Source organism: Cygnus olor, chromosome 3, assembly GCF_009769625.2.
Source record: "Cygnus olor isolate bCygOlo1 chromosome 3, bCygOlo1.pri.v2, whole genome shotgun sequence".
Lineage (NCBI taxonomy): Eukaryota > Metazoa > Chordata > Aves > Anseriformes > Anatidae > Cygnus > Cygnus olor.
Genome location: NC_049171.1, coordinates 67,757,952 through 67,772,476, shown reverse-complemented (window position 1 = coordinate 67,772,476; position 14,525 = coordinate 67,757,952). Strand labels below are relative to the sequence as shown.

The 14,525-nt window shown below is 34.6% G+C and overlaps 1 protein-coding gene across 28 annotated transcripts in view; it reads right to left on the bottom strand.

Annotated features, from left to right (window-relative positions):
* SYNE1 (spectrin repeat containing nuclear envelope protein 1) overlaps positions 1-14,525 on the bottom strand; it is a 302,466-nt gene that overhangs the window by 213,287 nt on the left and 74,654 nt on the right. For all 28 annotated transcript variants that reach the window (XM_040553823.1, XM_040553826.1, XM_040553827.1 and 25 more), the window contains 6 exons: positions 11,467-11,574; positions 10,528-10,665; positions 9,168-9,332; positions 5,662-5,774; positions 4,937-5,105; positions 1,047-1,143 (listed from right to left, as the gene is read on the bottom strand). In XM_040553823.1, the coding sequence (XP_040409757.1) occupies positions 1,047-1,143; positions 4,937-5,105; positions 5,662-5,774; positions 9,168-9,332; positions 10,528-10,665; positions 11,467-11,574 (790 nt within the window). The remainder of the gene's footprint in view (positions 1-1,046; positions 1,144-4,936; positions 5,106-5,661; positions 5,775-9,167; positions 9,333-10,527; positions 10,666-11,466; positions 11,575-14,525) is intronic.

The window sequence follows — 14,525 nt, the reverse complement described above, 5'->3', positions numbered from 1 at the left end:
TATTCCTGTATACAAAACTACTGAATGAAATTGAACTTCTTTCTACTGACTTTAAAACACAATGCTGCTAATTTTTGCCATTTACTTTTTAATATTTTCTTCACTGCAAGAAAGATACATGTCCTTATTCCAGAAGGAAAAACAGAGATAAGAAAAAGAATCCATGTAAATCCTGAGACTTCACAGAATATACAGAATTTGCTACTGGATTTTTAATACCATTGAGTAAATCTATTAATTTTTATACTTTGCAAGAATATCCTGTCAGTAAAATTTGAGTATCACCATCAATTTTAAATTTCACAACAACAAAGATATTCATTTTCTCTGCAAATATGCTAACCATTTTAACAGCTGCAGCAATCTTCCGCAGATGTTACTGTGTTTTTATCTCAGCAGAGACTAAAGCAATATCATGTCTACCTAGGTCAAATATTACCCTTATACATTCTCACTGAACCAAGCAGTGCTGTTCAGAAATTACAGGAGGTATTGGGTCAATCAGCTACACATTTTTCTCATGTACACCCATACTTGAGCTATCATTTGGGTTCCCCTTATAACTTCACAGTTGATGAAGAATCTTCTTAAATCAGGGGATACTTTTGCTACTGTGACAACTTTGGGATCAGCTCTCTGGCTGTGTTTTTCTAGTAAATGAAGCCTTACTAGGGAGTGTCCCCAGGCACTAGAATGTGACTTTCCCTACTGATAATTGGTTCTCTGGCACCCTACTGGGCTCAGATCAGGAATATTCAAAGAATCTATAAGTTAGGATGGACCATGGACTTCTCCCAGTAGGAAGTCTGAACATGACAATGACCTTCTGGACATTCAGAAGGTTGAAAAGCAGCTCTCTACCAGCTGGCCTCATGCTAGAGAAAATGCAAAATTGCTACAAAAGGCTGTAGCCTCTCTGGTGGACTGCAGCCGCTATACAGCTCTATGCATTGAAGAAACAAATATTAGGAAATATTTTTAGAAGGTATTTATGTCTGAAGAGATTAAAATGGCATCCCCACAACAAAAGAAACATAGGCATTTACCTGAGCCGTTTGCTTTGGCATACATTTCAGCTGCTCTTTTCAAGATCTGGTATGTAACTTCATATTGCTCAAAGAACTTACTATTTTCAATTACAGACTGAAAGGAAAAAAAGTAATTACACAGACAAAATAAAGATAGATATTAAAAATATGTTCCCTGAAATCACACCAGGACAGCAATGACATCTTTTAACTTCATTATTCCTCTATTAATTTATAAAATAGTATATAAATTTCATTTTTTAAAATTAATGGTACAGCAGAGTATCCCCTCAAACTTCAGTTTCTTTACTTTGCATATGGAAAGAATATTTAATATGTTTGTTAATCTGCTAGTTGATCACTTGCTGAAAGTCCTAGCATATGTCACACTGAATATTTCAAACAGAGGATGGTGAGGCACTGGAACAGGTTACCCAGAGAGGCTGAGAATGCCCCATCCCTGCAGGTGTTAAAGACCAGGTTAGATGAGGCCCTGAGCAACCTGATCTAGTGGGTGGCATCCCTGCCTACGGCGGGGGGTTGGAACTAGATGGTCTTTGAAGTCCCTTCCAACCCAAACTTTTCTGTATATTCTATGAATATACAGAAAGTGAAGAAATAAACATTACGTGATCAGTGGAATCATTTTAATTAATGAAAAATTTCCTCCCTATAAGAAGGTTACTACAAAAAACAAATCTAGTTAAACATTAAAAATGGTTACTCTATTAGTCTTTTACAGAAGCGCAGATTTCAGTTCAAGAGATGAAATACATTTGACTGATCCTTCAGTTTTCTTTTACCTTCTTTGCAAATGGTAAAAATATAGTTAAAGAAATATATGTTTCCAAAGCGAAAAAAAAAAGGGCAAAACACTTTTCCAAAGTGCAAAACAGCTCTTTTCCTTTCTGAGTGGTGTTTCCAACATGTAATGTGTTACAGAGCAATTAATAATTTATATGGAAATATTTTGGTCACAAAGTTATGTCTCTTTATTTCTGCCAAATGGCTTTTTTTTTAATGTCTTTCAGAAATGTCACTTTATTTAAATGCTCTGTATAAATATATATCTATATTGTGCAAATGTATCTTTTGATACAAAGATATATTGTATCTTGCATTACTTTTTATAAGGCTTTTACATTGCCTTACCTAATGTACTTATCTAGAGTTTTTGAATGGTTCTATAACCTATACTACTTGCTGTGTCTCTAGTTACATACAGATCTACACATTAAGGCAAACACATCTCTAATATGTGTATACAAGTTTTGGTATGTCAGAATAGGCAAACTTCTATGTGTACTACTATAATTTTGGTAATACCAGGTCTCAAGTGGGGCCAAAGTTTCAATGATCAATGAAAAAATTTCCAAGGTCAATGTACTTTGAAGAGAAGAATCAGATCTTGTATTCATCAGCCTACATAATATAAATACGATAAACAGTTTTAAAAATGAACCCACCAGACAAAATGTATCTAAAAATCTTCTATTTTAAAACCTTTTACAGTTGCTATGTCAAATCACCACAGTTATTTAGCAGGTAAATTTAAAATGTGTTTATAACCAAGGAAACTAGAAGTCAAGAAAAGACAGATTTTTTTCTCTACTAAAATATATATATATATATATATATATAAATAAATCTGTCAAATATAAAGAATTGCATGCTTTACCACAAATTATTTGACAAATTCCTGAATTTTCACTTTTGCTAAATACATATGCACAGATATTTTACCCTGAACCAAAAGCTATGCTTCATATGAGAAAGTAAAGGATGGTACCAAATTATTTATGCTATACTAATCACAAGAGCAATTACAAATATATTCAAAAATTAAATATATGTGTTTTGCCAAGTAATAATTTCTCCCATCTGACAAGATCCCTTAAAGAAAATATGCAGCTTTTCCCAAATCCATACAGCATCTGGTCCTACAAACATTCTAATAAACTTATGCCAAAAAAGTAGTGCGACAGGTTTAAGTCCACGGATAGCTGTATCCAGTATTTCCACTGCAGCTGACACTTTGGTACAATATATTCTTCAAGTTGATGGTGTACAGTCTATGCTGAACTTACTTCTGGTATATGACACACAGGTGAAAAGAAGACGGTTTAGAGTAGCAATGTACACTTTTATTTTTAAGGTACAGAACATAAATATTTTCCAGGTATATGTTATATCTAAATCCTAAATATGCATGCTCCTAGAATGCCAACATTGCTCAGTCTGCTTTGACAGACAACATACTTATTTTTTGATTGTCTACTAACATAGTCACTGAAGGCACTGACTATGGCTTTCCTAATTAAGATTTCTATTTAAATCAAAGAGTAATACTCAGCTTTTGCTCCTAGAAACTTGCTCTCAGTTAAGCCAAAGCAAATAGTCTTTTTCCATCATAGGACACATGGCAGCAAACAGAACCGAAGGCTACCAGGAATGAAACTGAGCTCTATCTTCTTGTCCCAGTTTCCTCATTTTGATGTGATAGTTTCATAAATGATGCAAGGAAGCATTTTCTTTTCCCTATTGACCAACTCAGAATTAGTGGTCTGAAAGGACAGGAATAATTGAGCTAATCACAAAATGACATACAAATTCACCACTTAATATTTATTTTAAAGCTAAAAATAAGAAAGTGATATAAAATATTAATCCAAAAGTTAAGCTATCCACTCCCTCATTATTTCCCTTGACACCCTTTAGCAGTCTTTGAGACAACCTTACAAAGCATACATATGGACAATTAACACCTAGCTCTTGCACATCATTCTAGCAAACTATGTTATTGTAAATGATCATCTGAATATTTTACTATTTTTCTGAAACAAGGGTTAGCCCACGAATTTTTGTGTCTCTAACTGCTAAAGCTTAAACTTAGGGAAAAGTATGAATAGCCTTCAGTTCTCACACTGTAAGAAGAAATTTAAATTTGAAGTTTGTTTCCAATACAATAAAAACTGGCAGGCTATGTGGGCACCGGTAACTTTCTCTACAGTATCGTGGCTCTGAAAGCTTCTATAACTGTATGAATTCTTTCCTAACTGAATTTTTCTGTGCAATTTTCCTCATATGTATTAGATAGAAGGGGAAAAGTATTTATTCCAGACCTGCTTTTGAAAGAATCCCTCATACCCTATGTAGAAGTGCAAGTGGTGGCACCATCTTACCAGCCATTTGATAATGCAAATTAATTTGTAACAAAGGGATCATATCAATGAGCACTTGTAAGTCAATAGCCTCTGTTTCTTAACATGATATATGAACGATGCAGAGCTGGAGCAATCTCTTTCCAGAACAGAAATAAACTAATGGGTTTAATATACTAATGTAGAGCAGAAGTGGAAAAACTGTTACTTGAAAGAATAGAATGACTCCACTTCCAGTATAATACATTCAACAAATACAGAGACGAATTATTATTTTGTCTTCATTTGGAGGACGACATTAAGAATAATTGTAATGTGAAGGACTTCACTCCAAGAACCTCCTCAATGCTGCAGTAAATTCATATGTAGGCACAATAAAGTGCATCTATGTTGTTGTAAAATTAGATGAAATTAAGTTCTCTTAAATTTTTATTTAAAGTTAAAATATAGGATTTGGAAGTTCCTGATATGCTTGGTAAGCTGGATGGTCAGACAGCAGTTGGGACATTATTTCTGGTTTTGAGGAGATGATGTAAAATGCATGATTTTCATTTTTAGCATTTTGATTAAGGCTCCTCCAGGGGATGACAGATACACGTCTGAAAAGATATTCATATAAATGCAGTCAAAGTTGATGACTGGCAAGTCTCATTTCTTTTTTTAACTATTATTATTATTATTAAATTCAAACAATCTTTGAGAATATTTCAAATATAATAAAAAAAAAAGAAGACAACCCCAACTTACAATATAATTTTGAAGAAGTAGTTCCACTGACTCTCGCCTTCCATATTTGATAATCCATGATTTTAACTTTGATTCTGCAAGGACTAAGAGTGACAGTAGACGGTACTTCAGTTCCAGAAACTCCATTTTCAACAGATGGAGCTCAGATGAAGAGACAACAAAATTAAACCTGGAAAATGAATCATACTGTAGTAAAATACATCAATATTTTTTTTTTCTTCTTCCAAGGCAGACTGAAAGCTTCACTTACAGTTCAGATATTTTTCACCTAATTCAGAGTCTACTAACATTTAATTATATATGATGATCATTCTGATAGCTGCTTTTGAATAGCAAATGAATTATAATCATATTTATTCATAGAAATCATCAGTTTACATTTATTACTAAGTTTTGCAAAGTCATTTTTCTTTTTTTCTTATATTCATCCTGATTGCTGTTACATAACATCTCTTCCAGGGGCAAGTAATAACAGGACCAATTAAAAAAGAAAAAAAAGTATTCCCTTTCAAAACACTTAGCTTCTGTTAATTCTCATCAATCATCAATGCACCAAGCTTTTCAGCGTATTTTTATTTATATTCTGAGAGGGTATTCCTTTCCATTTTTTTCATGCTTGCCACTAAGAAACATAATTAGACAGCAATTTTTACGTGAACAGGTTAAAAAGCAAACAGGTCTCCTTTCATTCACAGAGGGTTTTCATTTCAGATTGCAAGCCTTACCTGTCTGCCATATCCTCTAATTGGTCAGGTGGAACAGGTACTCCATTAACAGACCTGGCTCTGTGGATCTCATGGAATGTCTTTTTGTGACCTTCTATATTTTTCAGTAGATCCTGTTTTTAAGGAGAGAGAGCAAGACTGAGAGTGAGAGAAGAAGGGGTGGAGGGGAAGAGGGAGAGAGGGAGAAAGAGAAGGCTCACAGTAGGCAACCTAATAAGCACAATTTGAAGCCTGCACCGATGACTCAATGTAGTTAACTATTTGATCATGCTCTTACATTTGCATGCAAAGTTATGCCTACCATGAAAGCATTTACATCAGCTTGAACATTTACATAGGAAACACCCTTATTAAATGCTCTGTTAAAGCTATGTCTGACAATTGAGGAAGATTTTAAAACAGAATACACTGCAATGATTTAACAAAACAAGAACTCTTAACTGTATTAAATAATTCCTGAAATGCAGCATGAAAATACACTAATACCACTACTGTATAATCCTGCTAAATTTACTGTTTACATCTTTATAGCAGATACTAACCTTTATTAAGTATGATTCAAATATTCAGCAACTAATCTACTCCTCTATATACCGGCAGAAGATCCAGAGCTCCTTATGTAAGTACATATTCAGTATTTAGTGAACTTCTCACTCTCTCAGCATCAAAGGATTTCAGGATTGTTCTCTCTATATTACACAAATGAATGCAGAATGTGGTACCCGACCAGTATGCCTGTGATAAGGATTGTACCAGCAAAAACCTTACAGCAGAGCACATTTCAACTGTAACTAAGCAACACCGCTTCAAACGGTTTCCTGGAGATTACATATTAAAATGAATGACTGGCAGTAGTCTTTGAAAAGATGCCATAACAATAACATGTAAAGTCCCCAGTGGCTGAGAGGACACAAAGCAGTGGATATTTTTCTGGAAGCAGGCAGTTCTTGGCACAAAGTGCTCAGAAGCCTATTAGCAAAAGGTAATCATAAAAAGTTGCCCCCTTCTCTACCCTGGGAATAAAGTGCAGGCTTGTTGTCCTGGTTTCAGTTAGGACAGAGTTAATTTTCCTCCTAGTAGCTGGCAGGGTGCTATGTTTTGGATTAGGATGAGAAGAGTGCTGATAACATGCTGATGTTTTAATTATTGCAGAGCAGTGCTTACACCAAGCCAAGGACTTTTCAGCTTCTCGCTCTGTCCTGCCAGCGAGCAGGCTGGGGGTGCAGCAAGAGCTGGGAGGGGACAGACCCAGGACAGCTGACCCAAACTGGCCAAAGGGGTATTCCATACCATCTGACATCATGCTAAACAATATATAGGGGTGGCTAGCTGGGGTGGGGGGGGCCGGCTGCTCGGGGATAGGCTGGGCATCGGTCAGCGGGTGGTGAGCAATTGCATTGTGCATCACTTGTTTCGTACACATTATTACTATTAATACTATTATTATTATTATTATTATTATTATTATTATTATTTTCCTTTCTTAATAAACTGTCTTTATCTCAACTCACAGGCTTCACTTTCCCGTTTCTCTCCCTGATCCCAGAGAGCGAGGGGGGAGGGTGAGCGAACGGCTGTGTGGTGTTTGACAGCTGCCGGCCGGGTTAAACCACAACACTCGTGTATTGATCCTATCTACTTGCTCAGATCACCATATGGTCCCATAATTCCCATCAACCCATCTATGTTTTCACTGTTTTCTACTTCAGTCAAAACCTCATTTTGAAACAAAGTGAATCAGACTTTCTCAGATGCAGGTGATGCACTGATTTTACCATGTGGAAAACTCCACTGAGGCTATCCTGTAGCTAACATACTCTCATGTAGAGGACTGACGTGGAACATGCATCTCATCTAGCTGCATTGGAGACCTTGTCAGACAAAGAGGGATGCCCCTAACATGCACTCGTAAGTGAAAATAAAACCCATCAGTTTCATCCAAAATCAACTGGAAGTCCAAAAAAACTTTTACACATCAAGAGAAATCCTGCTCTGCAAAATGACCCACAACACAGAATAATAAAGGTTGCAAAAGATCTTCAAAATCATCTGGTACAGCCATCAGTCTACTACCAATGTCACCCACTAAACCATGTCCCTAAGCACCAGGTCCAACCTTTGCTTGAACACCCCCATGGGCCAGTGATGCTCCACTTCCCTGGGCAACCCATTCCAATGCCTAACTACTCTTTCTGAGAAGAAATAAACTTAAACGCTTGCATAATTCCTTGAACGTTTGTCTAAGTAGGCTGATACCTTTTGTATTAGCTTCCAAATGGTTATAAGCCATAAAGTTATATCAAGGAATGTATCAAAATAAGGTTTATACTATTCACATTATGCAAACAAACAATAACAACAACAACAACAAAATTGATTTGATTTTTTTTGATGAAAATTAATTTTTATGAATCCTGAAATATTTTATGTCAAAAATAAAGCTAATGAAATGTAACCTTATGAAAGACTAGACTTTGAAAGATAACAATTATCTTTCCCATAATATTTAATATTGTTTTGGTAAGATTTATTAGCTAAAACTTAAATTAGAACAGGTGACACTGTTCTAATAAAGAATAATTGGGAGATCCAAAAACTGTCAAAACTGTTCCAAGATATCCATGAAATTTGTCAGCTTTTCATTATGTGGCTTTACTTTTATTAAAAAGTGGATTTTTTTAATGGAAAAAACCTCCATAGCCATAAAAATGAAAGCAATATCCAAACACAAGAAATTTAAAAAATAGTATTGATAAAATAATATTGAAGAAAATATATGAAACAATACAGCCTTACTGCCACAAGTGCAGCCTTTCTCTACATCATTTTTTTCCTTTCCCCTTTATATTTGCTGCTCCAGTTTTTCGTCAAGTCTCCAATATTTTATTTCTATACTTTTCTCATATGTATTACATAAAAGCACAAACCTCACAGTTTTGATTTTAAATGACAAGAAGGACTCAGCAAAAATAATAGCAATGGTATTCAAATTTATCTGGTAAATTTCCTCTTTACCACAGCAGAGTGGACTTCTCATGTCATTTGTCATTACAATACAATGAAAATTCATTTCACAATTTTTTTCCCCAAGTCTGAGCTATATATTCAGAAACCATCAGCACATTTAGTAGTTGCATTTAGTTTTCTGTCTTTCTCCTGTTTCACCTAGTGAGTTCACATTGGTTAGACAATGCATCCAACTTAGGAGTTCTGTATGGAGTTTTCCCCAACAGAACTCCTAGAATAGGAAGCAGTTAAAATACCAATACACAGTATTTTTCAGAAAGAAGAAGCAGGAACATTCAAAACCAATCTTTAACATTACTTGTAAAATACATAGATACCACAGTTAAAAGTCATCACTGAAAGATATCTAATCTTTAGCTACCATCAAAGTGATACCACCCATACCAACTAGCTTTCAAATTGCAATTAATAATCATGGATCATTTACAGCCTTGGAGATAACGAAATATAGTGCACAGAATGAATGCATGTATATTTACCTTAAGTTGTTCAAGCTTCCGGTGTATTATATTCGCTGTTTCCTCATGAGCTTGCTGAATACTTACTTCTTCCCTCAGAGCAACCTCTGCTCTATAGAGCCAAGCACCTATGGTACCCAAAGGTGCAGGAAGAGATTTATCAAGCTGTATGTGCCAATCAAATAGCTGGGAAATAAAAGTAAGAGGACTGAATTTCCTTCCTTGCTTAATTTTACAAACAAGTATGAAGAAAAAACAAGCTCTTCATTGTAAGAAAAAAATAAAATAGAAACACAACACTTTGAGACAAAAACCTAGATATATTAATTCAACATTAGTTCTGAAATTACATCATTCTCATAGGCAACAAAATCTCTATAAGGATTTCTGGATTTCCCTTCTAGAATCATAGCTGCATTACAGAACCGATTATATGTAAACTGTAACAGCTGACATTCTGAAGATTTGGAATTTCATCAAGCACAGCAAAGCAGGTGAGACAATCTTCCTCTCAGTGCTATTTATTTCATACTTTTCCATAAAAACCTTTCATTGCAATTTTGATTTTATTTTCATTCAAATGTGCAAATGAGTTTCAAAGAACTGTGGAGTCCAGAGTACAACAGTAAAATACCATGTCTTATTGGCAATCCCAGTTATGGGAGTAAAAATAATGAAAACTGTAGAAAACAAAACAAAACAAACAAAAAAACCAGAATATTTTAAAATAGATTCTCCATTAAATATGACATACACACACACACAATAATAATAAAAAAATACGTGAAGATACACTGAGTATCAAATAATGATTTGATAACTTATTTCTTATTTGGGACAGACATTATAACTCACTTTGGATTTTTCATTCTTTTAGTACAGAATTACTATCACGAAAACTAATGTTAATTCCTTTTATTGCAACCAGGTAAAAAATGGCATTAAATCTTCATTTATTGATTCAGAATTTGTTGCACAGAAATGTTTTCTGGTTACATTATAAATATTGTATTCGAATTTTTAGTTATTACTAGAATAACTCTAGCAGTTTCAATTTAAAAATTGCATTTTGAAGCTGCATTGTGCATTTTTTTTCCTTCACAATATTTTCAGCTTGGCTTGTCAATATACCTTCAAATAAAGGGAAACCTCAAAGCACTGTCCTTGTCTTAAAGTTCATACTCTCTTTGAACAAATATTAAGGATGATAGAGCTATAAACATTCTCAAAAAAAATACAATTCAACATCACTAGAAACTTGTTTCATATTTATGTTCTTAGTGCCTAATAAAATCAGCAGCAAATAGGTACCTTAAAGGATTTAAAAATCTCAGCCTTCACTTAATAAAAAAATATATAGTATAATAAATTTTCAACTTACCCTGGAAGAAACTCTGTCCCATGCTTGCTTCACTATAGCTTGATCAAGCAATAATTTACCATCTTTCCGTAAGGACTGGGTTGCAAGTTCAATCGGTTTCCTTTTTAACTCATACTGCACTCTGAAATGCTTAAATGACTGCACAAAGAGAAAATCACGTTAATGCAGCGTAGAGTTAAAAAAAATCTGCAACATTTATGGAGTTGCCATTTATGCCACCTATATGACAATTTTGCATTGATAGAAGTCTTAATACTTCCCAAAAAGGAGAAGCAGTTAACTTGTATATTTATAACCTTCATTGAATTGCTTTTTATTAAAGGTTTTAGTAGATCCTAGAATGGTCCAGGAAAATATAGGTAGGACTTTTACATTTCCCTTCAGTTATCAGATGCCCGAACTCTGTCCAAAAGGAAATAATCATTTTTCAGATAAACTAGCAAAAGGTTTAAATGCAAGTTAGGACAGATAGTTGCTGTTTTTAGAAAATAGTCAAGCTTTGATAGAAAATTTAGGCCAAAATTTGTAGTAGATTTAGACATTAACTTTTAAGAGAGGGCTTAAAAATGAAGCTCTAAGCCCTGTCTTCTGTCCACCTCTCACCTCATCCAGCTTTCAGTTATACCTCTCATTTGAGCTATATCATGGAAGATCTGGAAGGACTGTACAGACACATGCTCACTTCTAACTAGGACAGTCGTTCATGCTGCTAGAAAAAGCTCTGTGTTAGGCAAACCATCTGTGCACTATTCTACATAGCAAAGCTGGAGTTGACATTATAATCCTCCACCAATAACAGGCAACACAATTTGCATCCTTATTTCTTTAAACTACAGTATGTTGAATTGCAAATATGCAGACTGCATAAAATATTGCAATGCATATTACAAAAATGATGACAATAATATCTTATTACTCAAATATTTCCCAATTGCTTACCTGGTATTTTTCCTGTAAGCTTGTTTCTGCCACCTGTGCTCGGGCTAAATCTCTTTCAAATTGTTCTGCCCACACTTTTAGGTCTCTCAGTATCAACCTGTCTTCCTTCTATGAGTTAATACAACCACATACACACAAAAAAATTATTACAGCCTTTTAGTAGAGGTGTCAAGGTCATTAGTTGTAGTGAAAATCAATAGAAACCTTGGGGCCAAATTCTCTCATCACTTATCTTCATATAGTCTAATTGAAAAGACTTTGTGAGTATGAAAGATGAACTCAGCATCTAGACATGAGTCTTGCAGTGTCATAACTATTTGTGTCATTACTGTGTCAGAAATATTACTTGTAGTTCTTGCCTGCTGTTAAATTAATAGAAAGTACTTCAAATATACCTCAACAGCTAATTTTAGTTTTCCACATATGTGCAGAGTGAATTTCCAGGAAAAGCTAATTGGGCTGAGACAGGAGAGAATTTATCATCATCATTTCACCACCTTTTTGTTATCTGGTCTACTATTGCTGGGAGGGGAGGGAAACGGAGAGAAAGGTTATGGTGCTGGATGAGAAAGTGTAGTAACAGTATGATCCCAAGGTCATGCATTTATTTTCTTAGTGACTTCAGGGAAATCCTTGACATCAAGCTCTAAGTTCAGAAGCTGGCAAAATATTTTAGTAGAGAATGTTTTAACAAGGAAAATGGAAAGAAAGAAATAAAACTTGATTGTATTCACAGTTTCTTTTGTTTCCATGACATTTTTGGCATATTTGTTTTATAGTTTTGCTTTAACACTTCAAGTATATCATTGGCCCTGAAGCTTTGCAAGGCTGCAAAGTTCTCTGCAGAGTTCAGTGACCTGGCAGTGAAAATTAAAATACTGTCAGGAAATCTCAGGTCTGTCAGCATGTTATATGAGAAGGCTGGCAGACAACAGAAAGGCTTTTTGTGCACTGTGTAAGTACACTAATCTTTAAGTAGAATACAAGTGTCCATCTCATATTTTCAACCAATGAACCATGTGTTCTGGCTGTTAATCAGAAGCTACTCTTTAAAATGAAAGAAGTGATATTACCATAAAATTGGTGACTATCAGAAACACATCTGTTGCAGTGAAAAAATGCAACACCACATTGTATCAGCTAAGCACCTAAAATGAGAGATTTAATTTTAAACCTTATATGAGAGAAGCAGCACTGGACTATGTGTTAAAAAAGAAGAGCAACTGACGGTATTTAAGTAATAAAGTTAATTATTTTAATAAAATCCTAACCTGAGAAAGGAGCCAATTATGGTTCCTTTCTTTGAAAGCTGTCTCAAATATGTAAAATGTAACTTCTCTTAGTCATTTTAACAGCTTAGAGGTATTGCTTCATTTCAGTTGAGAAAAGGACAGAATCATCTTCTTTGATGCATTTCTGCTAATTCCGGTACTGATCCTCTACTCAAAACAGTGCTAGTTGGTTGGACAGAATTTGCATAACAGATTGTGCAAATATCACAGGCGTTATGTCTGTTAATTCCCTACGTAAATTCTTATCTGGATATTGCAGCAAGGTTAACATTGTGTTAGGACAGCTGCACTGGAATAAAGCTCTATTCCCTATTTTCTGACACTTGCCTAAAGCTGGTACCTGAGAAACAGTCTAGGGCATATATGACACTTCCCTGCTCCAGCTCTTTATAATGCTGGCATTTCCTTTACTGCATACAGTGTCACAAAATGCCAGAACACCTAATGCTTCCAACATTTAAACATAGAGAAGGAGAATAAAAGTATTATTCTTCTAGTCTGATAGTACTACTCTACTGGTCTGATAGCTTGCTTTCTGTGTGGAAAAATAACATCAAGATTCTTTGAGATGAACAACAAATCCAAGACTACTCCCTTATGACAAGAGAGAATTCTTTACTCATTCAACCACCAAAGAAGAACTTAGTAGTATTAAAAGCGCTCCATTCACTAGAAGTGATAACTTTAGTGAGACTATTGTAATCTCTATTAATATTTAGCAGTCAGATCCATAAAGACAATACTAAATTCTGCATCCTAATAGGTCAAAACTCCTGTAACAATCCTGGTAATTGAAACTTTAAGTAAGGTATTCTTGAAATCAAGAAGGGAAAGCATTTCACAATGCAGTGTATACTATTTTTAGTTCACACTATAACTTCAGTTTTGTAAAGCACAGGACTTTATTCCTCTATAGATTACATTCTTATGGCTGAGAATCACTTCCTTTAAGATAAGTCTTTGCAAGAGCATCTGTGTGGTGACAACTGTTCATACAGCAAGCAATGTGAGCAAAACAGGCATTTAGCAAGATTCCTGTTAAAGCAGCTTAAAAATTCAATAATAGCTAAAAATGAGCCTGACTGATTCTTTTTGAAATAGAAATCACCAGAACAAGAGCACCTCTGTGATACCTGAAGAACACAGGAATAGCCACACCTCTCAAATTACAGTATGATTTCTTTGACATTAAGTGAAAAAGGTAAAGTTAATAGGTGACATTAGGTCTTCTGAGATTCATGTATTTATTTATTTTTACTATTTAGTCAGATGATATTTGTTTACTTTTCTGCTTAATTGCAGAAGATGTAGGTGTTTCAATAACTGCCTAACTTAATGGCATTGATACTGTGCAACTCAAGAAAAGCATAATAGGCATTTTATTTATTTATTTCTAAATTTTCACAGGTTTTCACTTGAGCAGATCACTTCTTGTCACCTGCAGTGATTCTGTGTTCCTTGGTTGAAACAAAAACATTTTGAAGTCTCAGTTTTGATAACTGTCATAAAGGATTCACTTTCTTAGGAACAAAGGTACCTGCCACCATCATCCCCTGCCACCATCATCGCCAGTCTGATGAGATATCATTCTTAAAACTAGACTTTTATTAGTGCCTAATGTTTCTTACACTGAATAAAAAACATTAAAAGGGTGTTGTTACAGATACATAACTATTTTCTAAAGCCTGCACATCTTAAGCAGAATACAGAATATAACATAAAGCATCAAAGAAAACCATCAAAGAATTGTAACCATTTGTTCTTTCC